Source organism: Theropithecus gelada, chromosome X (genome assembly GCF_003255815.1).
Source record: "Theropithecus gelada isolate Dixy chromosome X, Tgel_1.0, whole genome shotgun sequence".
NCBI classification, from domain to species: domain Eukaryota; kingdom Metazoa; phylum Chordata; class Mammalia; order Primates; family Cercopithecidae; genus Theropithecus; species Theropithecus gelada.
In genome coordinates this window covers 16,216,058-16,243,983 of record NC_037689.1, presented here as the reverse complement: position 1 = coordinate 16,243,983, position 27,926 = coordinate 16,216,058, and the positions used below count along the sequence as shown (strand labels likewise).

At 38.6% G+C, this 27,926-nt stretch overlaps 2 protein-coding genes across 4 annotated transcripts; one reads left to right on the top strand and one right to left on the bottom strand.

The window, feature by feature from the left end:
• The first annotated feature begins 1,195 nt into the window (after positions 1–1,195).
• Positions 1,196–3,225, top strand: LOC112615382 (zinc transporter ZIP1-like). Of its 3 annotated transcripts, none has more exons than XM_025371983.1 (2): positions 1,196–2,122; positions 2,204–3,225. In XM_025371983.1, exons 1-2 carry the CDS (start codon positions 1,250–1,252, stop codon positions 2,222–2,224), a joined length of 894 nt encoding a protein of 297 aa, XP_025227768.1. In that variant the 5' UTR covers positions 1,196–1,249; the 3' UTR covers positions 2,225–3,225. The 3 variants fall into 3 exon arrangements, with proteins under 3 accessions (XP_025227768.1, XP_025227767.1, XP_025227769.1); XM_025371984.1 differs by having other exon boundaries at positions 1,203–1,430; positions 1,562–3,225; XM_025371982.1 differs by having other exon boundaries at positions 1,196–3,225.
• A 7,880-nt stretch (positions 3,226–11,105) lies between these two features.
• Positions 11,106–17,898, bottom strand: LOC112615383 (60S ribosomal protein L29-like). Its single transcript, XM_025371985.1, has 2 exons — positions 17,344–17,898; positions 11,106–11,117 (listed from the first exon to the last, which is right to left on the bottom strand). The coding sequence occupies exon 1, from the start codon at positions 17,851–17,853 to the stop codon at positions 17,380–17,382; it is 474 nt and encodes a 157-aa protein (XP_025227770.1). The 5' UTR covers positions 17,854–17,898; the 3' UTR covers positions 11,106–11,117; positions 17,344–17,379.
• Positions 17,899–27,926: the final 10,028 nt, after the last annotated feature.

The window sequence follows — 27,926 nt, the reverse complement described above, 5'->3', positions numbered from 1 at the left end:
AAATGGGAATGCATATATCTCTTTGACATACTGATTTCATTTTCTTTGTATATATACCCAGAAATGAAATTTTGGGATCATATAGTGGTTCTATTTTTAATTTCTTAGGATAAGAACCTCCATATTGTTTTCCATAATAGTTGTATTAATTTATGTTTCCGCCAACAGTGTGCAAGAGTTCCCTTTACTCCACATCTTAGGCAACATATATTTTTCATCTTTTTGATAATAGCCATTCTAGCAGGTGTGAGGTGATATCTCATTGTGGTTTTAATTTGCATTTCTCTGATGATTAGTGATATTGAGCATTTTTTCATATAACTGTTGGACAGTTGTATGTCTTCTTTTGAGTAATGTCTATTCAGGTCCTTTGTACATTTTTAAATCTGGTTATTTGTGTGTGTGTGTGTGTGTTTTTTTTTTTGGAAATTTGATTTGTTTGAATTCATTATGTATTTTGGATACTAACCTCTAATAAGATGTATGATTTGTAAATATTTTCTCTCATTCTGTGGGTGTTCTCTTCACTCTGTTGATTTTTTCATTGGCTACGCAGAAGCTTTTTAATTTGATGTAATCCCATTTGTCTATTTTGGGGCAATATTAAAAAAATATTGTCCAGTCCAATGCTATGGAACTTTTCCCCTATGTTCTTTCTTGTTAATTTCATAGTTTCAGGTCTTATGTTTAAGTTTTAAATTCATTTTGATTAGACTTTTGTATGTGGTGTGAGAGAAGGGACTAAGTTTATTCTTCTGTGTGAGAATATTCAGTTTTCCAAGAACCACTTATTTAAGAGATTGTCTTTCCCTGTTGTTTGTTCTTGGTACCTTTGTCAAAAAATCAATTGACCATAAATGTCTGAGTTTATTTCTGGGCTTTTTATCCTGTTCCATTGGTCTATGGATTTATGTGCCCATTTTTATGCCAGTACCATGTTGTTTTGACTACTACAGCTTTGCAGTATACTTTGAAGTCAGGTAGTGTGATGTTTGTTTTGTTTTTGTTTTTTCTCAATATTGCTTTAACTATTTGTGGTGAGCATTCAAGTATAAATGTATTTTTTGTGTATATGTGTATATATATATATATACACACACACACGCTAATTTCCTTTGGGTAAATACCTAAGAGTAGTATTTCTGGGTCATATAGTAGATATAGCTTGAACTTTAGAAAACTTAGTTCAGGAGACCATGTAGTGAGACCCTCGCAAGGTCTGAGAGTCACTGGAGCTACCAGCAGCACCATGGGGCCCTGGGGAGAGCCAGAGCTCCTGATGTGGCGCCCAGAGGTGGTAGCTTCAGAGCCTCCAGTGCCTGTGGGGCTGGAGGTGAAGTTGGGGGCCCTGGTGCTGCTGCTGGTGCTCACCCTCCTCTGCAGCCTGGTGCCCATCTGTGTGCTGCGCCAGCCAGGAGCTAACCATGAAGCCTCAGCTTTCCGCCAGAAAGCGCTGAGCCTAGTAAGCTGTTTTGCGGGGGGCGTCTTTTTGGCCACCTGTCTCCTGGACCTGCTGCCTGACTACTTGGCTGCCATAGATGAGGCCCTGGCAGCCTTGCACGTGACGCTCCAGTTCCCGCTGCAAGAGTTCATCCTGGCCATGGGCTTCTTCCTGGTCCTGGTGATGGAGCAGATCACACTGGCTTACAAGGAGCAGTCAGGGCTGTCACCTTTTGAGGAAACAAGGGCTCTGCTGGGAACAGTGAATGGTGGGCCGCAGCATTGGCATAATGGGCCAGGGGTTCCACAGGCGAGTGGAACCCCAGCAAGCCCCTCAGCCTTGCGTGCCTGTGTACTGGTATTCTCCCTGGCCCTCCACTCTGTGTTTGAGGGACTGGCGGTGGGGCTGCAGCGAGACCGGGCTCGGGCGATGGAGCTGTGCCTGGCTTTGCTGCTCCACAAGGGCATCCTGGCTGTCAGCCTGTCCCTGCGGCTGCTGCAGAGCCACCTTAGGGCACAGGTGGTGGCTAGCTGTGGGATCCTCTTCTCATGCATGACACCTCTAGGCATCGGGCTGGGTGCAGCTCTGGCTGAGTCGGCAGGACCTCTGCACCAGCTGGCTCAGTCTGTGCTAGAGGGCATGGCGTCTGGCACCTTTCTCTATATCACCTTTCTGGAAATCCTGCCCCAGGAGCTGGCCAGTTCTGAACAAAGGATCCTCAAGGTCATCCTGCTCCTAGCAGACTTTGCCCTACTAACTGGCCTGCTCTTCATCCAAATCTAGGGTGCTTCAAGAGAGGGGCAGGGGAGATTGATGATCAGGTGCCCCTGTTCTCCCTTCCCTCCCCCAGTTGTGGGGAATAGGAAGGAATGGGGAAGGGAAGTACTGAGGACCAAAAAATTCTCTGGGAGCTAAAGATAGAGCCTTTGGGGCTATCTGACTAATGAGAGGGAAGTGGGCAGACGAGAGGCTGGCCCCAGTCCCAAGAAACAAGAGATGGTCAAGTTGCTAGAGACATGATCAGGGGACATTAGGATTGGGGAAGACACTTGACTGCTAGAAGCAGAAGTTGGACACTATACATAAGGACAGGCTCACATGGGAGGCTGGAGGTGGGCACCCAGCTGCTGTGGGACAGCTATGTAGAGGTCATAAACCTAGAGTCAGTGTCCTGTTGGTCCTAGCCCATTTCAGCACCCTGCCACTTGGAGTGGACCCCTCCTACTTTTCTTAGCGCCTGCCCTCATATCTATCTCCCTCTTCCCGTCTCCCAGGGGACTAGTGCCAAATGGTCTCTCCCTGCCAATTTTGGTATCTTCTCTGGCCTCTCCAGTCCTGCTTACTCCTCTATTTTTAAAGTGCCGAGCAAATCCCCTTCCTCTTTCTCAAAGCACAGTTATGTGGCACTGAGCCCTACCCGGCACCTCAGTGAAGGGGTCCTGCTTGCTCTTTATTTTGGTCCTGGATCCTGGGGTGGGGCAGAAATATTTTCTGGGCTGGGGTAGGAGGAAGGTTGCTGCAGCCACCTACTGCTACTGTACCCTAGGAATATGGGGACATGGACATGGTGTCCCATGCCCAGATGATAAACACTGAGCTGCCAAAACATTTTTTTAAATACACCCGAGGAGCCCAAGGGGGAAGGGCAATGCCTACCCCCAGCGTTATTTTTGGGGAGGGAGGGCTGTGCATAGGGCCATATTCTTTAGAATCTATTTTATTAACTGACCTGTTTTGGGACCTGTTACCCAAATAAAAGATGTTTCTAGACAAAAAAAAAAAGAAAACTTAGTTCAGTCATTTGCAGTTCCACCAACAATGTTTGAGAGTTTTGGTTGCTTCACATACTCCCAAAACACTTGATTTATCTGCCTTTTTTATTTCGGACATTCTAGAGGGGATGAAGTAGTATCTTTTTGTGACTTTAATTTTCATTTTCCCTGAAGATTGACATTGTTAAACACCTTTTTAGGTGCTTATTGGCCATTCTTATATGTCCTTTTATAATATATCTGCTTGAGTCTTTTGCCCATTTTTAATGGGATTGTTATCTTTTTAATATTAACTTGCAGGAGCTCTTTATAGTGGCTGGATATGACTATGTCATATACAGGTATAGATTTTGATATTCGTGTCTCAGTTGGTCATGGTAATGTGAAACCTAAATCTTGCAGAGTGTAAAAATGACTTGCTAGCAGGGGGCAGCAATAAAAGCAAGTATGTTTCATTCTTTTCAAGTTTTTCTGGAAAAGTAATTTTTGAAGTAGAAAGGGAAGACAATTTAGTTCCTAGATACACAAGGATTACAACAAAAGTAGTTTAACTTCTCTAAACCTCGGTTTATCATTTGTAAAATATATTTAAAGTCCCTTTGAGTTTCAAAAAGTGACAGAGTTGTTCTGAAGCAGGGAGTCATCAAATTGGTATTAGCATCGGATGTCATAGATCGGATGTCATAGACTGCATGTGAGTATGATGCTGCCATTCAACTTTACTACCCAGACATTGTTACTCTTATTTTGGTTTTACAGATTCAAAATGCAGATTCTTCATGCAATGTCGTTTTTCTGAACAAGCATGCAGAAAACCCTTCGTTAAAACACTTCTGGGGACTTTTAAACCTAACTATTGTCCAGTATTTTAACTTAACTTTCTATTTTGCCCTAGGGGAGAACAGTTAGGGTGAAAAAGTGAAATGGTTTCTGCCTTCATTGGGTCCAGGCACTAGTTGCCCCTGGGATGATAAAGCTTGACCCTCAGTCACTAAGGATTTCCCAAGGGAAACCCATCACTGAAACTTACCAGTAGCATGCACTTCTGCCTGCACCTCAGTAAAGGCTGGAAATATAACTCCCCTAACACTCCTGGATTCTTTTCTGTGCTTGACAATGGCCCCCAAGGGAGATTCTTGTGAGACAGTGCCTGTCCAGAGAGAAAGGATGATGTAATTAGAGCCCTGGACAAGGAAATATAGGACTTTAGGTCCCCTTATTTTCTACTACAAAGAGTAACTCAGCTAAAGACGTCGGGACTCACTGTTATGGTCAGAAGGGGCTGGGGATAAAGCAGATTTCAGAGGATGGTGAGGAGAATTGAAAATTATTATAAACCAGTGTAGCAGGGTCATCTGTGGAGATTTCAAAGTCTGCCTTATTCTTGCTGCAGTAGGAGATAGGAAAGATAGGAGAATACTTTTTATTTCCATGCCCCACTCTGGCAAGAAGAGTCAATACTGTGTTTTAAAACCTAGGTTCTTCTAAGCTCCATCTCCAGAAAAGAAAACAGCTAATGTCTGTGTTTTACGTGGCCCAGAAAGAAACTCCTTGGCCAGGACTTTGCTGGGACTGTTAGGCCTCTAGTGGAATAGAGCTTGAGCTTCCCAAAGGAGAGGGGATGTAGAGAGGCTGAGGCTCAGACAAAAATTGATAAATGGCTCTTTAATCACATTTTCTGGACTTTATAAATTCCAGATCACATGACTGAGATCAGATTTTCTATTGGCCTTAGCCCGATGCTTTGGGTTTACAAAAATATCATATTAGTCATACAACCAGTTTTAATTGGTTACACAAATAATTCTGAAGTGGCTAGGATTGAGATCTACTCTCTATGGAAGATGCTTCAGTTCTGGGGCTAGCTCTGGCCATGTATTCTTTCTAACAGGATATCAATAGCCATAGTCACTCCATTTCTCAGAGAGAGAGAGAGAGAGAGGAGAGAGAGAGTTGTGCCCCATCTGTGGGTGCTGCTTGGATTCATGTTGATGGTGTTAATAATAATCTTTTCAAATTGCACAGTTGGTCTTGTTAAAGAAAAAATTATCCTGACACTTGTTAAAATAGTAAGGAAGAATTTATTCAGGGCTATTGTGATAGATGGCAAGACTATTACAATAGGGGAGAGATTGGGTTCAATTTCAAATACCCGTTGAGCGTACTAATCAAAAAATTCAAAATCAGAAATGCTTTGAAATCCAAAACTTTCTGAATTCCAACAGAATGCCACAAGTAGAAAATCACACAACTGACCTCATGTTATGGGTTGCAGTCAAAACATAGTCAAAACTTTTCTTTATGTATAAAATTAAAATATTATTATATAAAATTACCTCAGGCTGTGTATATAAGGTATATATGAAACATAAATTAATTTCATGTTTAGACTCGGGGTCCCATCCCCAAGATATTTCATTATATATATTCAAATATTCCAAAGTCTGCAAAAATCTGAAATTTGAAACATTTCTGGTTCTAAGCATTTTGGTTCAGCAGATACAGCAAAGAGATCTGGGAAATTATAGCCAATGAGAAGAATGAGGAAGTCAATAGATGAAAAACTATTAACAGAGACATCCAGGGTAGGGGAATCCTTGCTAAACTAATTTCACCGGATTCTTGCTGATGGCAGGTCAAGGATTTATACATCAAAGGTTGAGGATGATAAACTTGAGCAGATATTGAGGATAATCAGATACACAGGGTAGAGATTCACTCTAATCTAGTAGGATTCTTTCTAAAACTGGTACAGGCAGGCCCAAGGACAAGACCTAGTAAAAACGATGGCTCTAAGCAGGGTAAGTTAGGAATTAAAATTGTGGAAAGAACTGTTAATGCCAAATTTGAATAATTGAAGCTTACTCATTTAGCATTGGAACAAGGGAATCATGTGATCAGATATGTTTTTCAAGAAGAAAAAGGGATAAGGTAGAGATGGATTGGAATGAAAAAAAAAATGGGATCAGAAGGCTATAGAGATAGGCCAAATGAGTGATAAGGACTTTTTAAATAGTGAGAGTAGCAATGGAGAAAATGATATAAGAGAAATACTTAACAGGTAAGATTGGCAGGAAGTCGACTGTGTGGAAAGTAAGAGATAGGGAAAATTATAAAATGATCAAAGGTTTATTGAGGAAGGAAAAAAGCATTGTCAGTTTATAGTCCTGCCAAAGAAAGACGTTTACTCTCTGGTTAGTCTAGTTCTAGCCCCATCTCTCAGCTGGGCATTTTTCACTTTCCCTGATAGAAAGCATTATGCATTGAAAAGGCCTCCATTGCTTATTTATTCTCATGTCCAGAGACTTTGTCCACATCCAATGTAGAAAAGACCAGCTGGCAAGACTAGATAAAGACTTCAGATAACTTTATCCATTTCTCTGCATTTATCTGCTCACATAAGTGGCCTAGGAGAAATTCAGGATTTATTCCTACTGTTTTTCATTTCATTTAGGTCTCAGATATACAAAGCCTAGAAATCCAGTGTGGTAGGAGCATCTACACACAGTTCTAATATTTTAATTTACATTTTCATTTGGAGTCAGCTTTATTAGAATCAAACAGTCATTCAGTTTCCATTGAAAGACGTAATAGTATCTCAGAAGACTCTATTAAACTCCCCTTATAGTAATCACAAGAATCACAAATAGTTTCCCTGTGCCCTGGGGGCATTTGGATGTCATTAGTAATAAAGATCCTTATCTAATTTTGTTCTAGTTTATCCCAAAGCAAAGGATCTTTGTCTCTGTATATAGTTAAATGTTGCCCACACTTATATAGACATGTTTCTACATTGACCAGAAATGTAAATTACGACCTTCTATTACCCATTGACCTTCCCTGGAGTTAAGTATTAAATGTTCTGAAAGAAAGTTTATCAATAAAATGTTGCTCACTAATCCTCTAAAGGAAGGTAAATCTACTGGAGAATGAGAAAGAGAAAATCACCGACTGAAGCTATTATTGACTAATTAGTTCAAGTAAAATCCCCCAACCTTCCATAGTTTTGAAAATGTAAATAGGAAATGCTCTTGACTTACTTTGTGTGCAACAATCATCAAATACATCAAATTGACCCCTAAGTCCTACTAACCCAATCCCAATATCCTGTGCCAATGTCCCTACTTTATGGTATCTGTATGCATCTCAGTATAAGTGCATACACAGTGCCAATATCCTGTGCCAATGTCCTTGCTTTATGGTATGACAACATATTCCAAGCTTATCTGACACAATTCATGCCCCAGATATAGAATTAGCAATTTTTCCAAATAACCCTTTTCTTTGTAATGGGAAATGATATGTAGAGACCACAATTTCAGTGGTAGAAACACTTGTTGATATTATATTAGACTTCATTTACATGCCTTTTTGTACAGAGCTAGAAAACAACCATATGAACCACATCGTTTTGAACCATATGAAACTGCCTTTTCTATAAATCAAAAATGACGAAGTATCAGCAGTTTCATGTGGTCTGACCTCATATTTTTAAGAGAAAAATATATCATGAGAATATTTAATTCAAATTTGGATTCATGGGGTTTTTATTTAATGTATTTGATTTTTATTTGTATTTTCTTTTACTTTCACTGAAAATCTTGGTTTCTAGCAATTTTAATATAATTACTAATTTCTTTTATCCTACTATTGGTTTCAGAATATAAATACCAATATTATAATTGTCCATTCAATTAGAAAATAGTTTCTTCAATAAATAAATTGCAGCTGAGCACAGTGGTTCATGCCTGTAATCCCAGCACTTTGGGAGGCCAAAGTGGGCGGATCACCTGAGGTCAGGAGTTTGAGCCAGCCTGGTGGACATGGCGAAACCCCATCTCTACTAAAAATACAAAAATTAGCCGGACACGGTGGCACATGCCTGTAATCCCAGCTATTCGGGAGGCTGAGGCATGAGAATCACTTGAACCTGGGAGGTGGAGGTTGCAGTGAGCCTAGATTGCACCACTGCACTCCAGCCTGGGAGACAAGAACAAAACTCAGTCTCAAAATTAAAAATAAATAAATAAATTGCAAGTAAAAATAGAAAAGAGTCAAAAACCTAAGGACTAAAAGGTACTCAAAAGACACATTGACTAAATGTAATCTATGGCTTTTATTTGGATCTTGATTTGAACAAAGCAATTGCATTTTTAAAAAATCATGGATTTTTTAAACATCAACTAGTAATTTTAATGACATTAAATGTTATAATTAACCTTTTTAGGAATTAATATATTATACTTTTGTTACAAAATGTAGATTCTTATCAAATAGGATACATTCTGAAGTATTTTAGGATGAAATAATATGATGTTTACTTCAAAACAATCCAATAGGGAACTATTAGAAGGTAAATGGGTAGAGATTTAGATGAAATTGGCCATATGTTGAAAATTGTTGAAGCCAGGCAATAGGTTTATGAAAGATTATAAACTTCTCTTTTGAGTATGTTGAAAAACTTTCATAATATAAAATATTTTTTTTAAGTGTCTACTAATAGGAACATTAATAATAGTGAGTGATGTTGAAGATGCATATAAAAGGTTTGAATAAGAGTGTTTAATAAAATGGAAGCAGAAAATATAAAGCATTATATTTGCATATAATACTGTTTAAAATGTGCATTTTTATCTAAGTTAATACATTGAATATTATCATATACTTTTTTTTTTTTTGAGACGGAGTTTCACTCCTGTTGCCCAGGCAATGGCACGATCTCAGCTCACTGCAACCTTTGCCTCCCAGGTTCAAGCAATTCTCCTGCCTCATCCTCCCAAGTAGCTGGTACTACAGGAATGCGCCACTATGCTCGACTAATTTTGTATTTTTAATAGACACGAGGTTTCACCATGTTGGTCAGGCTGGTCCCAAACTCCTGACCTCAGGTGATCCACTTGCCTTGGCTGGGATTACAGGCGTGAGCCACCATGCCCAGCCCTGAATATTATCATATACTTTGAAAATGTTATCTACATGATAGGGATTAGATATATAATAGATAGATTAGATAGATAGATAGATAGATAGATAGATAGATAGATAGATAGATAGATAGATATGTAGATATGGTTAATGACCACATATATTTTAGGCAGGACATTTTACTTTAGGTCCAAAAAGGTTTTCTGTTAGGTAGTCCCTGCTTATTGCATTCAGAAGATTATTTGTGGCTTTCAGTGAAAGAAAATTCAACAAATGTTTATGGACCATATTTGATGCATACAGCTGTTTGCTAAACTATTGGGTAGGATATGAATTCATTTATTTAAAAGGTTTATAAAATAAGACAACATTGCATAATATGGGCATAGGTGACGGAGAGAGGAAGAAAAGAAAGAACAGATAATTTTGGAAAATAAATCAAAAAATGAGCTTAGTAAAAAACTACACATTACAAACTCCTAAACCATTGTTCTATATGGGTTTCAAATTTAATTTTAAGTTTTCTAGTCATAAAAATGAAAAGTCAATCTTGATCTCTTGTTATTTGGTTTAGTGCTGCTATAAAGGAATAGCTGAGGCTGAGTAATTTATAAAGAAAAGATTATGGCTTACAGTTCTGTGAGCTGTACAAAAAAGCACAACAGTGACATCTGCATCTGGTGAGGGCCTCAGGCTGTTTCCACTCCTGGCAGAAAGTGAAGGGGGAGCTGCAGGTGCAGAGATCACATGGAAAAAGAGGAAGCAAGAGAGATGGGGGAGACTCCAGGTTCTCTTTAACAACTCACTCTTGTGGGAACTAATCCATTTCCCCAAGAACCCAGAACTTACTACCTAGAGACTGACACTAAGCCGTGTATGAGGGTTGCATCTCCATGTCCCAGATATCTTCCACTAGGCTCCACCTCCAAACACCGCCACACTGGGGGATCAAATTTCAACACGAGCTTTGGAGGAGTCAAATATCTAAACCATAGCAATCAGCTTCTCAACTCATGCAAACCACAAAATAAAACTAAGCCACATGCTATGGAGAAGCACAGCAATTCCTGATATTGAAAGAAGAAAGATTCTGAAGATACAACTTATCCGTAGCTAAAAGGTTTCAGGTTTAATAAAGGAAGTGATGCAAAGAGGAAGATGGTGGTCTTCATTTGTCATCATTTTTTAGATTAGAAAACCAAGAGGTGATATCTGTTCATATTACATTGCAAGCCTCTGTGGTTGAAAGCAACAGAAAGCAACTTGCCATTAGTCAAATCAACCTAGGGTGATGAAACATTGTAAATACTATATATAGGAATATTAAATCGGAAAAAAAAAAAAAAAAAAAAAAAACTACCAGATCTCATGAGAACTGGTACAAGGAACTGAAAATCTGTAAGAGAATGACTCTTTTCTGACACTAGGAAAATGGGATTGTTTTCTCTATCCCTGAAAAACTGAATTAGTTCTGTCTCAGGGCTCTTATGGGCTCTTGGTGACTCTGCAGCTCTCTTTTCTGAAAACCAGCTTTTTCTGCTTCAAATGTCTCATTTCCTTGTGTCTTTGGCTTTGCATTGTTTTGACTTTAGCTCAGCAACTTCTAGCTAATTAGTTCACTGTAAGAGGATCAAATAGCTATGGGAGGGAGGTTGTGTGAGTGTGTGAAAGTGATTTCTAGAGGAAGAGGGGGCAATGGGCTGGCAAACTTTTTTCCACTATGCATTGTCATTCCAAAGTCATGATATGTATTTAAAATTTCGACCTCTAACTGAAATGAGGCAGAGAGTTTGTATGTAATCCAGAAAAATCAGAAACTAATTCAGAGGGCCAGAATAAACTAGGGACTATGAGCAGAGGGAAGAACAATATTTCTTCTGAGTTCTGTCTTGCTAGCATAGCAAACACATTTGTTGATAAAAGACATTTTTTTTCAATAAAATGCCAAAAGTAATAAATGAAAAAACTCTTCCCAGTACCTCTATTAAGTAACTTTGGCAGTCAAGAAAAGGCAATTTAGACGAGATTTTTTAAAAGTCCTTAACTACAAAAAAAAAAAAAAAAACCTTTATATAAGGTTAATATAAAAAGACTGATCCAGACAGTTAAAAAGGAAAACCATGCCTTTTAAGGAGTATGCTTACCACATTGCAGAAGGAACTTATTTCTGTGAAACTTCGGTGTCTAATTATTTCCCTGATAATTATATTTTATTGGAATTAATAAAGGTTTCTTTTTATAAGACCATGTTAAAAGTGTATTTTTTCCAAAATAGAGGCCAATATATGGCACATATGATTATATGATATGGTTAATATCCACTATCTGGTTAGTTCAGTTAATGATAAAAACAACTTGATCATTGTCAAAATAATGATTATGTCACCAATGACCATTTTCTTCAGCCTGAGACAAAAGCAAATAAAATGAATGTTTCAACTATCAACAGTTAACTTTGGGAACCAGATCTTTATGCCTCCTGATGTGATATGATAAAAAGTATGTAGCACACCTATGGAATTCTTACAACAAAATATTTAACAGACCCATAGATCTTATTTCTAGTTTCCAGGAAATACAGAAGATAGAAGAACAAATTACTCAAATCACCATGATGAAACAGATACAGATGCTCCTAGACTTATGATGGAGTTATGTGCCAATAAACCCACTGTAAACTGAAAATGCATTTAATACACCTAACCTACTGAACTTCATAGCTTACCTTAAACATGCTGAGAACACTTACATTAGCCTACAGTTGGGTAAATTCATCTATCACAAAGCCTGTTTTATAATAAAGTGTTGAATGTCTCAGGTAATTTATTGAATACTGTATTGAATGTGAAAAACAGAATGTCTTACTGCTGCTGCCCAGCACGGCAAGAGAGTATTGCACATACCATAGCATATCCCTAGCCCAGGAAAAGACCAAAATTCAAAACTGCAAGTACAGTTTCTACTGAATGTGTATTGCTTTCACACCATTGTAAAGTCAAAAAAAAGTCCAACCATTGTAAGTTGGGAACCATCAGTACTTACAGAAGGTGGGATGTTTTAAGGATAACTGACCTGGTATTTTTTAACACGTCAGTGTCATGGAAAAAGAGTCTATGACAGCTATGGTAGATTAAAAGTATCTAGAGATCTCACAAATAAATAGAATGTGTAATCCTTGTTTAAACAACTTTAGAAGACATTTTGGGAATAGTCAGAAAAACATGAGTATGGACCAAGTGTTAGATGATATTGGGAAATAGTTACTTTTTAAAAGGGTGATATTGATAATGATATTATGGTTATGTAGGAGTATGTCTTCTTTAGAACTGTAAAGTGAATCATTTTGAAATGAAATGTCAAGAAGTCTATAATTTATTTTGAAATGTTTTAGTGAAAAATAGGTGATAAAAATATGACAAAATATTAAAAATTGTTAACTCTAGAGTTTGGATATGTGATCATTATGCTATTTTCAATAAGTTTGAACATTTTCATTGTAAAGAATTCTTTAAAAGAATCCAAAATTTTATAAGCTATTAAATCCTAATTAGAAAATCAGATAAGAAAATATTGAGATCAGATAAATGCAGAGACTATTAGTTTCATTTTCATTCTTTCTGTCAATGAACCTATAATCTTTCATATTGTTGAGTAAGCTCATTACAAATAGCTTACTATTTGTAATGTAATAGTAAGAACATTACGAATAGCTCTGGGTTCATATTCTTTCCTTTCTTCATCAGTGTGCATTACTTTTTTACTCGAAATTCCACTTTCATTAAATATTTTATCTTCAACTTCACAAAAATGGAAGGGAAAACATGGCAGATATCCTAAAATCTGTTAAAGTTAGTGTTCTGTGAACATAAATGTGCATTATTATTTTGTTTACTGAAGCACTCGACCATGTCATTGGTGGTTTTACAATCTGAAAATAAGCATTTTGGAAAGAAATCCTGGTTGAATTCATGGAATTCTTATTCAGTTCTATTGCAAGGAGGCTTCTGAGACTTGAGTTCAAGGCTTTCATATCTTGTTATTATCATAGCTTTCTGGTCACAGGTTTTCCTGATGGCAGTTTGACTGAGTTGCCCACTTTCCATCGTTGATATAATTTGGTCCATGTTTTTAATAGAATGGAAGTCATTTGGAAATTGTTATGTGAGATACTACCTTGATGCAACAGTGACCTCTAAGTAGCATGCATGCTCTGTCAGAGACCATAAAACAGAAAGACTTATGGACCAAATTAAAATATGCAAATCACACAATTTATTGAAACAATTGAAAACACACAGTGAGGAGCAAGGGGCAAGAGGCGGAGTAGGTTCACACACACAAGTGGGTAGAAGAATCACACTGGTTGAATCCTGGGGTCAGCAATGGTCTTGTCTCTCTCTGCTTATCAGCCTTTCCTACTGATGGTGTGCTTGTAAGACCAGAACTGAGGTCCAAACAAGAAGAAGCAGAGACAGAAGGGGCCCCAGGCTAATGGCACAAAATTGCGCTATTGCAGAGATGCGTGGACAAGTGCACCTACCTGGCCATAGCTATAGCTTGCCAGTAAACTTGCTAAATAGTCGTGTTTTATTTGCATTTCTAGGTAGAGCACATGTGGGGCCTGTATGGAACTGTACTTCCCAATGGATGATCAGTTTAGGAAATGACATAGCTGTCAGCTATGTATAATGATTATGACTTGGTCCTTCTATTCCTTTCTATCTCTCAGCAGACACTTGTTTTTTTCCCCATTATATATTGCATTTATTCCATCCTTAACATATCTTATAGGTTACTAATTACTCCATAGTCAACACACCTTTGGAATTCTGCCTGTGTCTCTCAAGTGATTTGCTTACTCATTATCTGAAGTTAACATAGTCATACAGGTTTTGCTGCTATCTTCAAGCTACTAGCCTATGACTATTGTGCTTGACACTTCTAATGAGTTTCAGTCATCTCATTTGTTTGACTGTGATACCCCTAATGGATGGCTGAACCTATCTAAACTTAAATTTCCACATCTGTAAAATGAAGTAGAGGTAGGAAATTCTGGAGACTCAAACGTTTTGTCAACTATCAACCTTGTGTAATTCTCATGAGGTTTAATAATGTAGAAAACGTAAGAGTAAAAAGTCTCTGTTTTCCACATTGGTGAATTAGTTGTGAATATAGAGGATGTTACACTTATCACTTTACATTAAGTAATGTTTGTCTTCATGGCAATGATATCTTCCATTGCACCAAACTGACTGTTAAAATGCTTTGAGTTAGGCCGGGCGCGGTGGCTCAAGCCTGTAATCCCAGCACTTTGGGAGGCCGAGACGGGTGGATCACGAGGTCAGGAGATCGAGACCATCCTGGCTAACACAGTGAAACCCCATCTCTACTAAAAAATACAAAAAAATAGCCGGGCGAGGTGACGGGCGCCTGTAGTCCCAGCTACTCGGGAGGCTGAGGCAGGAGAATGGCGTGAACCCGGGAGGCGGAGCTTGCAGTGAGCTGAGATCCGGCCACTGCACTCCAGCCTGGGTGACAGAGCAAGACTCCGTCTCAAAAAAAAAAAAAAAATGCTTTGAGTTACATTATGTTGGTTGATGCCCAAAGTAACCTTATAAGGTAAATTACAGAAGACAATGATGCCACTTTACAACTAAGGACATTAACAAGCGAGATTAAACAGTATTGCCCCAAGAGCCACATGTGATAATTTCAGGACACTCACTGGACCATGTCCTCACAAATAAATATCTGTTACAAGGGGAACTAATTCACAGCTGGTTCTATTTTTCACATTCATTTTCTGGCCCTGATTCACATTCACCAAACAAACATCCAACCTAGAACTTTATTATTGGTTGAATACTCAATATAGTCAGGCCATCCAGGATGCCAGGATACTATCTATCTAAACACAATTTTCAGTCAATATTACTACACAGAATCCTAATAAACTATAAGTTCCATGGAAAAAGATATCAAATCTGTGGAATTTATTATTTTACCCTCAGTGATTTGCACCATGCCTGGCGCATTGTTAGTATTAAAAGGGCACTTTGTTGAATAAAATGAATTAATTATAGATACAATAATGAGTAAAATAAAACAAAGCCTGACACAGAAGGCAAGATTTGACCTTTTAAAAGCGTATCTGGCATGTCAACATAGAAACTAAGCTATTCTGTAGTGGGGTGTCTGATGTTTTCTTCCCATCAGACTTGAACTCCCTTTTCACTATCTGCTTGGTTGAGGAGGGTCTCTTATGGCTATCCTGGTACCTAGAGGTGGTTGTTTCTGTTCAGGACTGGCATATCCTGCCACGACCTGAAGAGTGATAAGTGACAGTGATAAGTGACATCTGGTGCCATGACTACGAAGATCTTGAGACTCTGAAGTGTAGCCAAAACCCATGGTGCTCCAAGCCAATGTGGAGAGAACATCTTGATCTCTTTTTGGAATCTTATTTTTCTGTATAGCAACCAAATGCCATAAAAACTCACAGATACAGCTCCTTTATAATAGTTTTCCACATTCCCCAGAATACATGATATGGCTAAACCAGAATATACCTTTGATTTTTTCAAATGCCATGCTGTTCTCAAAACCCCTCCTCTGTCCAAGCTTCTTAGGGATTCAACTCTTCTTTTGGCAAAAGTTCTCTCCCTTGACTCTGCTTTCTCTTCTATACTTAGATTTCTAGCCCCTCATTCCGTCGGTTCTTAAGCTTACATCCTTGTAGGGGAAATAATGGAAGCCTTCTTCTTTTATTCCCTCCTCTACTTTTTCTCCTACCCACAAATAGCCCACTCATCACAATAATTTGGAAAAATTGTTCATGCTTTTGACTGATCAATAGCAAAAGACAGCAAAAAAAAAAAAAAAAAAATTCTGGCAGCAGTGCAAATTAATACAACTGCTTTGGAAAACCGTTTGGCAGTATCTAATTAAAGGAATGTATGCACACCCTAAGACCCAGCAATTCCACTCACGGGTAGATGCACAAGAGAAATGTATACATATATTCACCAAAAGACATATGCAAGGATATGATAATGCTATTTGTAATATCCTCAATCAGAAAACTACCCAAATGTCCTTCAACAGTAAACTAGTAAATAAGCCATGATATATTTGAACAATAGAATAGTATGCAGCAATGAGAATGAATAATTTGCAACTACATACAAAAATATAGATTATTTTCACAAATTGTTGAGGGACATAAGCCAGGCACAAAAGAGTACATACTGTATTAGTCCACTTATATAAAATTAAAAAGGAGACAAAACTAACACATGTGGTTAGAAGTTAGTATACAGGGTACCTTTGTGGAGAGGGTTGTGACTAGAAGAGACAGTTCCACGTCCCTTGGAGGCCCTGGGAGTTCTAATGATGTTCAATTTCTTTATCTTGTGCAGGTTACAAAGGTATGTTCAGTTTTTAAAAACCTTAGATGTGGCCGGGCACAGTGACTCATGCCTGTAATCTCAGCACCTTGGGAAGCTGAGGCGGGCAGATCATGAGGTCAGGAGTTTGAGACCAGCCTGGCCAATATGGTGAAACCCCATCTCTACTAAAAATACAAAAAAATTAGCCAGGCATGGTGGTGCGCGCCTGTAGTCCCAGCTATGCAGGAGGCTGAGGCAGGAGAATCATTTGAATCCGGAAGGTAGAAGTTGCAGTGAGCCAAGATTGTGCCACTGCACTCCCACCTGGGTGATAGAGTGAGACTCCATCTCAAAACAAACAAACTGGCAAAAAAAAAAAAAAAAATAGATATGCATTATGATTTGTGCACTATTTGTATGTATATTGTACATCAATAAACAGTTTAAGAAGACAAAAGAAAGCCAAACAAAAACAAATTTTATTCTGAATGAGAAAATATAGGACAGTAGATACGCCAGAGAGTAAATAGCAAATAACATTGAAATGGATGGAAGTGAAGAAGCGAGCCATAATTTTTTAACATAAATATGATGTGTGATATCTTTGACCTTGAAAAATAATGAAATACTTCTTTCACACCTCCTTAGCTGGCACCTCCTTTCTCATCTCTAATTACATTGGATGTAAATGCTAGCGTCAACCACATGAGAATCTTTTTTTTTTTTTTTCCTGCCTCAGGTTTATTTGTACAAATAGCACAGGAGGACCCCAGCCCCATGCAGAGGGCAGCCCAGAGGTGGGGGTAGGGGGTCGCACCAGTCCTTCTGTCCTCACATTGGCAGACAGAGATACCTACTCTGTAGCCTTTGTAGTGGCCTGGGCACCTTTGGGAGCCTGAGCTGGAATTGAAGCTGGAGCTGCAGCCTGGGCCTTGGTTTGATCCTTGGCCTTGGCCTTGGCCTTTGGCCGGCACAGCCGGAGCCCCTTGGCAATGCGAGCACGAGCACGCTTCCCAAGCTTGGGGTGGGCAATGTAGGCAAGTCGATCAAGCTTGCGGCTGACACCCTTTGGGATCTTGGGCTTAATCTCCTTGGGCTTTACGAGGGCCTTGACAGCCTCGGCACGTGCACTCATGGCCTCGGCATTGTTGGCCTGCATCTTCTTTAGGCCCTTCTTGTTGTGCTTCTTGGCAAAGCGCATGTTCCTCAGGAACTTGGGGTCCACCCCCTTAAGAGATTCGTATCTTTGTGATCGGGGTTTCTTGATACCATTTCTGTGCCATTTTCGGGACTGGTTGTGTGTGGTGTGGTTCTTGGACTTGGCCATGTCTGCACCTTTAGCCGCGGCTCCCGAAGCACCTAGAACCGGAAGAGCACATGAGAATCTTAATGTATTTTTATCAACATTGCTATGAGCAAAAGATGCTAGTAGTTGTTTTCAAATATACACATATATACACATAAGTGCAAATCATAGGAAAATGGACAAAATCAAAGTTCTACCAAGATTGCCTATTATTAGTTACTGACTTTTTCTGATAGAAAGAAAAAAATTGTGATTGTCCAGTCTCCCTGAGGATTTCTTTGTCTAATTTCTGATAGGGAAGTATCAAAGTGTGAATTCATTTAATATATAAGACATCATAAAAGCAAAATAATCCAACACAAAGTACAATGACATTTTCTTTCTTTGTATTTATTTTGCTGCTTTGGCCTATCATCTGCTTGATGTGCTAACAAGGAAAAGAGGGAGAAGCAAGGAGAGCAGCTGATGTAGAAAGGAAGACTGTCCTAGGATACTCAGGATTCCAGTGTTCTCTAGCTTACTACACTATTTTATGAAGAATAAGACAATATAGTCAAGACTTCTGCAAGAAAGATTAGACTACCCGCGTATAACCACAGAAGTCAAAGACAGGGCTGGTGAAGCTAAAAAGATTTTCTTAAAGTTTCCTAGTATTGACATACTTTGGTACTACAACTGTTAACTGTTAATCTTGAAAGGACCTTAGAGGAAAGGGTCCCAGTGTCTATGTTACACTGTTGAAGAAACAAAATAGTTTACCTCAGTGTTGCAATGTGTTTTTAGGGAAATGTGTCACCTATGAAAAATAGTGTCAACATCTTGCACAAATTTTACCCATGTGGCATATGAATTTCTGCAAGCATTCCAAAATCAATGACATATACCTACATATATCTTAGGCAAATATTAGCAGTTAGATATAATGTACAGACTAAAGTATTAGTCTGATTTGAATCAAAAATACATTCAGTTTCCTGGAAATAAAAGGTAGACATAACCAAACACAGTACAGCCCTCTTATACTTATCTTGTGGAAGTTTACAGATGATTAAGAAATGACTCTAAATATATATTTGTTTCTAGGGAACATGACTATCTGCTAGCATTTCTTTGGTGTTATTGAACAGATTGGTTAATGATACTTTATTTCTCCTCAAATGAAAGTCCCCCCCCCAAGAAGTCATTTATTTTCTGTTAGAAAAGTTCAATGATTTCCTTGTGCCTTACTGGACAAACCACTCTGGTGTGCTCTATCGAACAATTCTTTTTAGCTGGAGCAGAGCCTTTGTAGTTGACTCTTCTGATGGACCTTGTTTTTAGCCTCAACCTGAAATATGGGTCACCATCCTCCACCTTTGCTACAAGAGACAGAAACTGCCATGAAAATAAATTATAACATCAGCACATCATGCACTGACTGGTATCACTGTTTATTTAGAAGCCAACCAACTTATCTTTCCTGAGGTGATGTAACAAGGGGCAAAGTGTATGGGCTTTGAAGTCAGAAGAGTGAGATTGAGACTTGGATCAGCTGCTTATTGCCTAAAGAAGGGAACTTCACTTCCCTAAAATGTCAACTTCTTTAAGTATGAAATGAATGAGGAATATTAGGAATAATATCAACAGTGCAGAGTAGAGTAGTTGTGAGAATTCAATTATAACTATATGAAGAAGGGCTTTGTAAGTACAAAAGCACAAAACATAATAAAATGGTTGAGCAGACACTATTGTAATCCTGTATAGTCCTTTGACCCACCTCTGAGTTCACCTGCAGCTGTTTCTGTGCATGAACCCTACCTCAAGCACCTGTGACTCTGCTTCTCTGCTTGAGAGCTTTCTCTGGCACCACAGGAGCCTGCTTAAGTGTACATGGATGCAAGTGGAAGTTGTAGAAAGTTAACACCCCTCAGGACAACCCTCAAACAATAGGGAATCAGAGTTGGTAGATAAATGCCTTAGTCTCCCCATCACTCTCTAGGAAGATTCTGGAGTGTATTTCATGTAGTTTCCCTGAGGGTTCTCATGATTTTGTATGTCAACTTGACTGGGCTAAGGGATACCCAGATAGCTGTAAAACATTATTTCTGCATATATCTATGAGAGTGTTCCTAGAAGGGATTAGCATTTGCATCAGTAGACTGAGTAAAGAAGACCACCTCATCAATTTGGGCAGGCATCATCTAATCCCTTGAGGGCCTGAATAGAACAAAAAGGTAGAAGAATGCTAACATGCTCTCTCTTCTTGAGCTGGGACTCCCATCTTCTATTTTCTCCTGCCGTCAGACATAGGAGTTCCTGGTTCTCAGGCCTTGGGACTAGTGATGGGAGTTATACTGTCAGCTTTCCTAGTCCTTCCTTCGGCTTGCAAATAGTGAAACTTCTCAGTCTCCATCATTTCATAAGCTAACTACTATAATAAATATCTCTCTGCCTCCTCTCTCTCTCTGTATATATACACACACACACGCACGTGCATGCACACACATACACACACACACACATAAGGGTACATATATATAGATTCTATTTCTCTGGAGAACCCTGACTAATACAGTTCCCATCAGGATTGCTTCAGTTGCCCATTGCAATAACCTGTTCTTTAATGCACCCTCTATTGGCTTTTCTCCTCACTGTCTTGCTTCCCACTCTTTATCACTCATGTGGCTGTGGATCACCTCCTAAACAAAATACATGCTCCCAGGTCCTTATCTTGATGTCTATTTTGGGTAGGGGGAGGAGCAAATTAAGATAGTGGTAGTGGTTCTTGAATGTGCCTGAGTGAGTTAATCCCTCCATGTCCCCATTCACAACCTTGAAACCAAGGGGGAAATCTTTCTCAGCTCATATTTCTGAGTGAAGTGTATGTTGCTTCTCTTTATTGTCTAAAGGGTCAAGATGCTTCAGCAACTGAAGTGATTACAGGATGTATCTTTTGACTGCAGTGAGGCTTGAGAGACCAATTGTAAAAACTCAACTGAGGAATGAGACTTGTGATGAGTCTATCATTTTGCTGAATGTGTTAAATGTATTTTTTGCAGATTATTTGTGAATTGTTCAAATTGTATGTTTGTACTAAACAATGACTCATCTACTCAATTCTTGTATTTTTTCAACAAATAGTATAGAATGTTTTCCCTATATTAGACACAGTACTAGGCACCAAGGACGTATTAGTAAAAACAGCATACATGGATCATAGTTTCATGTTCTTTCAGAATTTAGATTCTATTAGAAGAGACAGACTATATATCACCAATTAGATAACCCCCTTTTAAATTATAATTATGATAAATGCCATGAAATAGAATATATACATTCAGTGGGGCTTCTGAAATCTAGAGACCAAACACTATGCGAACCAACAAGATATAGAATTATCGATACATTCTTAGCCTTCTTGAAGTGATTAACATACCTTATACCTATATAGTTTTATTTACCACTTTGTCTCACAGTGGAAGAATATCATGCTGTGTTATTTCTATTTTGTTACTCTCAACAGCATAATGACTGTCAATGCTATTAACTGGTTCCATAGAAACTTTACTGCTGCCTATAGTAGCAGAGTGAATTATTGACAGGGTTAATCTTCTCCCAAATAATTTAGCCTTTCTGCAATTTACAGCAATAAGTTTCTCAAGTGTGTATTTACTACAAAACCATCCATTTTTGGCTTTTATAAAAGCTGTAGGAGACATTTGTTACCTTGTCCTGTCACACTATGTAGTGTTAAATAGGGATGGTTTAATGTCATAAAATATAGTGGGGAAGACTGCTGAGACTTGAATATAATCAATTTGCTCCAATTCTAGTTTAGGTGAAAATTTATTGCTAAATTGCCTTTTTAAGAGCTGCTTTGGTTATTTAATATTGATCTCAAAATGATTAAGAAATGGAACACTATTGATTTTTAAATGAAAAAAGTCCTTATAATGACAATAAGAACCAGATTGCAAAAATTTTAGGTGATAGAAGTAGATTTTAATAGTCTCCATCAGTTCCTAGAGTTGAATTTGCAAGCTATATAGTTCTTTTGCTTAGGTTGGAAAGTCCAACAAGATAAAAAAAAAAAAAAAAGTCCAGTTTGCTAACTGTAGAACAAAAGACATGTTGTACAAATGTTGATATACTAAAAAATCATGAAATAGAGCTATATTTGACTATGGCCAGCAAGGATTTAGATCTAAAGTCATTACCTCATCACTAAATCTTAGAAAGCTTCTTGGGCCTGGTAGCAGGCATACAATAACACATGTTAATTGTTGTTTCCTGAATTATTTTCTGGTCATGCCCCTGTCCTGATTTTCCTTGAGTTACAGTAGCCTACATAGTCCTTGATGTTTTAAAGTCATTTCATATCACCTAGGAAGTAAGATCAAATCAGAAATTGTGACAGATATCTTTTTGATTTGGGATCAAAAATAATTTTCTAGAGGACAAATGTATTTCATCAATAAAGTAATTAAACTGTTTCAGATGAAAATCTTTCTAGAAGTTTCCTTGCCTTTCTATTCTCAAAGAAGTAGGTTTGTAGGTTTTCAGGATCATTTTTGGCATTTCTGCTCTTTTTCAGATAAAGACCCTCTTCTTAAGGAGCATGTTTGTACAACACTCCAAACAACTGTGCTTATCTATTTCCCCTATAAAAGCCTCTTCACTCCATGACTAAGAACTCTTGAATGGGCTGTTGTGTTCTACTTTCATTTTTGCCTTACATAAATGCTGGTTTTTATCCTTTGGAACAAGTACATGAATGTTTTCTCTTCTTTCTTACCTATCATCTTCTCTCCCTCTAGCTGTCATTCAGGGCTAGATTTTTAAAAAACATTCCAGCGCTAGCCAATTACACAATTCCTTATCCTTCACTAGACTCTTAACTTATAACAAATTCCACAACCACCATAGAAATGAAATGAAAAGAAATCTATATAAAAATTGTTCTCATCATTTTATAATTCAATTCCCATTCCTTTGTATGATTTCTGTAACACTTGCTGAATTCTAAAAGTAATTTTTTTCCAAAGAGGCCATTGGTTTAAAACAAATCTTTGTTTGCTATACACTCCTAAATGTTAATACCAGTTGTAAACTCCACCAGTAGAAATTTAATTTAAATTTAAAATGATGACTTTTCTTGAGTTACATCATCTCTGTACAGGTATATGCATTAATATGCCATCTATATTCAACTTACTTTATATAGATGGGTGACTATAAATAAGGTAAAGATAGAAGCTCAGAAAAGAAAGTCAAAATAAAATAAGAATTTTATAATCTAATTTTGCTTAATTTATACAAAGGTATGAATTCAATCTTCAGCTTCTACCTGAGGTAAACAGTATTTACACCAAACCTTTGAGCCATGTGTTGTGTTAGCTATAAAGGGTTTGAAAGAGAAAGAAAAGTAAATAGACTGCAGGCTTTTTTTTCTCTGCAACACATTCAATGTTCTAGTTTCAGAGGACAACAGCAGTAGTAATCTCTGCAATTGCTAATCAACATTGCATCACCAGGTCTCACATCTTGGCCATCCATTATTACTTATACAAATAGTGTGCTTTTGGCTTAGTTTTTATTCTTAAGTGTTTTAAGTTGGAAAGCAAAGTACATCTGACCTTATTCAAAAGTATTTGAAGAGGAAAAAGGTGGAACAAGAACAGAACCTTGCAGTGATTGTCCCCCCCTGCAGGAACACCAAATTGAAGAACTATCATCACAAAAAACTATCAACACAAAAAAACACCTTCATAAGAACAAAATATCAGGTGAGTGATGACAATGCCTGGTTTTAATATTAAGGAAAGAGTCACTAAAGAAGGTAGGAAAGACATGATTGAATTGCCTACATCACTCGTCTACCATTCCCTGGCAGTAGCCTTGAGGCATGGGAAGAAAACCCGTGCACTTGTGGAAAGGAGAGTGTAGTGATTGTGGGACTTCGCATTGGAACTCAGTGCTGCTCTGTCACAGCAGAAAGCAACATGGGGCAAAACTCAGCCACAGCTCACGAAGGGAACATTTAGACCAGCCCTAGCCAAAGGAGAATCATCCATCCCAGTAATTGGAACCTGAATTCTGGCAAACCTCACCACCATGGACTATAGTGCTCTCGGCCTCTGAATAAACTTGAAACGCAGTCCAACCTACAAGGCCTGCAATTCCTGAGCAAGTCCTGGTACTGTGCTGGACTCGTAGCCAGTGGACTTAGGGTACAGATGACCTGCTGAGATACCAGCTGGACCACCAAGAGAGTGTTTGCATTACACCTACCCCAATCCCCAACAGCTCTGCGAGAGATTCTTCTCTTCCATTTGAGGAGAGAAGAGGAAAGAGTAAAGGGGACTTTCTCTTGCAACTTGGATACCAGCTCAGCCACAGTAGGATAGGGCACCAGGCAGATTCCCGAGGTCCCCATTCCAAGCCCTAGCTCCTTGACAACATTTTTAGATACACCATGGGCCAGAAGGGAACCTGCTGCCTTGAAGGGAAGGACCCAGTTCTGGCAGAATTCATCACTTGTTAAATAAAGAGCCCTTGGGCCCTGAGGAAACATCAGTGGTAGCTGGGCAGTATTCATTGTGGGCCTTGGGTGAGACCCAGAGCCTTGCTGGCATCAAGGGTGACCCAGCACATTCCCAGCTATGGTGGCCACTGGGTGAGATGCCTTTTGTTTGAGGAAAAAAGAGGGAAGAGTAAAAGGGACTCTGTCTTGCAGCTTGTGTACCAGCTTGGCTACAGTTGGGTAGAGCACCAAGCAGACTCCTGGGGTCTCCGATTCCAGGGCTTGGCTCCTGGACAGTATTTCTGGACCTTCCCTGCGCTAGAGAGGAGCCCAATACCCAGAAGAGAGAGACCCAGACCTGGTGGCATTCACCACAGGCTGACTGAGGAGCCCTTGGGACCTGAATGAACATTGATGGTAGCCAGGCAGTACTTTCCATGGGCATGGAGGGGGTGGTAGTAGCCACAGGGAGAAAATCCTTCTGCTTGAGGAAAGGAGAGGGAAGACTGGGAAGGACCTTGTCTTGAAGCTTACATGCCACTTCAGCCACAGTGGAGTGGAATAGAGCACCAAGTAGAGTCCTAAGTTCCTTAACTCCAGGCCCTGGCTTCCAGATGGCATTTCTGGACTCCCCCTTGGCCCAAGGGAAGCTCACCATCCTGAAGGAAAGAACACAAACCTGGCTAGCTTTGCCACCTGTGGATTGTACAGCCCTTGGGCCTGGAGAGAACATCAGCAGTAGCCAGGCAGTGGTTACCATGGGCCTTGGGCAAGACCTAGTGCTGTGCTGGTTTGAGGTCTAACCCAGTGCAGTCCCAGTGGTGATGGCCACAAGGGTGCTTGGGTCACTCCACCCTAGGTCCAGGAGGCTTACCACAGAGAGAGAATCCATTTGTTTGGGAAAAAGTAAGAGAACAACAAGAGTATCTAGCTGGTAATCCGGAGAATTATTCCAGATCTTATCCAAGACCACCCAGGCGGTACCTCCATGAGTCTGCAAGAACCACAGCATCACTGAGCTTGCAAAGTTGGCTTAGATCACAACACCCAAGCACCTTCTAATACCTGGAAAGTCTTCCAAGGAAGAATGGGTACAAACAAGCCCAGACTGAAAAGACTAAAATAAACACCTAACTCTTCAATGCCCAGACAACAAACATCCACAAACATTAAGACTAACCAGGAAGCCCTCACTAAATAAACTAAATAAGGTACCAGAGACTAATGCCAGAGTGACAGAGATATGCGACCTTTCAGACAGCGAATTCAAAATAGCTGTGTTGAGGAAGCTCAATGAAAATCAAGAGAACACAGACAAAACAAATTCAAATGAAGAGATTTGAAATAATTAAAAAGAATCAAGCAGAAATTCTGGAGCTGAAAAATTCAATTTGCCCACTGAAGACTGCATCAGGATCTCTGAACAAAATTATTGATCAAGCAGAGGAAAGAATTAGAGAGCTTGAAGACAGGCTATTTGAAAATACAGTCAGAGGAGACACAAGAAAAAAAGAATAGAAAAGAGTGAAACATGCCTACAAGATCTAGAAAACAGCCTCAAAAGGGCAAATCTAAGAGTTATTGGCCTTAAAGAGCAGGTAGAGAAAGAGATAGGGGTAGAAAGTTTATTCAAAGGGATAACAAAAGAGAACTTCCCAAACCTAGAGAAAGATAACAATATACAAGTACAAGAAGGTTATATAACACCAAACACATTTAACCCAAAGACGACTACCTCCAGGTATTTAATAATTGAACTTCCAAAGGTCAACAATAAAGGATTCTAAGAGCAGCAACAGAAAATAAATGAATAACATAAAATAGAGCTCCAATACGGCTGGCAGCTGTCTTCTCAGTGGCAACCTTACAGGCCAGAAGAGAGTGGCATGATGTATTTAAAGTGCTAAAGGAAAAATAAACTGTTACCCTAGAATAGTATATCTGGTGGAAATACCCTTCAAACATGCAGGAGCTCCAATACGTCTGGCAGCAAATTTTTTAGTGGAAATCTTGCAGGCCAGGAGAGAGTGGCATGACATATTTAAAGGGCTGAAGGAGAAAAGCTTTCATCCTAAAATAGTATATTCAGTGAAAATATTCTTCAAACATGAAGAAGAAATAAAGACTTTCTCAGACAAGCAAAAGCTGAGGGATTTCATCAGCACTAGGGCTGTCCTACAAGAAATGCTAAAGGGAGTTCTTCAATCTGAAAGAAAAGGACTTTGATGGGCAATAAGAAGTCACCTAAAGGCACAAAACTCACTCACTGGAAACGGTACGAACACACACACAAAATACCCACAAAATATTATAACACTATAATTGTGGCATATAAACTACTCATATCTTGAGTATAAAGACTAAAAGATGAGCCTATCAAAAATAATAATTACAGCAACTTTTCAAGACATAGTATAGTAAAATATAAATGGAAACAACAAAATGTTAAAACAAGGGGAATGAAGTTAAGTGTAGAGTTTTCTCTTTGCTTGTTTGTTTCTGCAATCAGGGTTATCATCAGTTAAAATGAGATATTATTGGCAAGCCTCACAGTAATCTCAAATTAGAAAACCTACAATAAATACACAAAAAATTAAAAGCAAGAAATTAAAACATACCACCTGAGAAAATCACAAGTATTTGAAGAGGTACTTTATTATTTGAGGTTTCATATCTTATTGTCACCTTTTTGTGGTTTATATGTATTAGCAAATTCCTGTAGCTCTAAGTCCTAGACTGTATTCATATGCCTAATATCATTCCATTCACATCATGTTCAATAAATACTAGTTTAAAATTTCAATAGCGATGATGATGAATATAATTCTAAGTGATGGCTGATGTAATAGCAATCATTTTACTTCTTTAATATTCTCTTCTTTGAGCCTCCTTCTTTATCACCATATGTTACAGTGAAACCTTTCCAAGTTAGTATGACATTACACATTTTATTAAGTGGATTCTGAGTTAAAGGACACACTGATAAAGATTGCAGATGAGAGGAATCATAACAAAGCCAGGAGATTATTTAAATGAATGTTATGATTAGGAAGTACATTGATAAGGACATCAGAATTTGAGAGATAGGAGATCAACAAAACCTACTATAGAAACGTTATCAATTTGAATAACAGGAAGCTTTTTTTTTATTTTAATGATCATTATAGAGTAAGAATCTAAAAGAGTTGGAAGGGAAGAAATCTAAGCAATTCTCATTTTCATCCTATTGTGTCTCAAGGGCATGAGAAATATAGCAGTATCTGAAGCCAGGGTTCAGAGAAGATATTAATCAGTCCCTGAAGCTGCTACTCCCAGATCCTGGTAACTGGAGGCCCAGCAGGTCAGCCTAGCACTCTGAGGCCCAACATCACCACTGTAGAGAATGGCTGTGCTCCAAATCATTCTCACCATTGTGAGAATCATTCCACCTTTTTCCTGTGGAATCATTATTTTTTGTTTGTATGTTTTGCTCAGATAAAATGTTTTACTTCATGGGAGGACATTTTGCCTAGGACTGATTCATCATCAGTGAGAATGGCAGTGATTTCTGTGTTTTGGAAACTCAGACAAGAATCAAATGCTTTCAAATTCC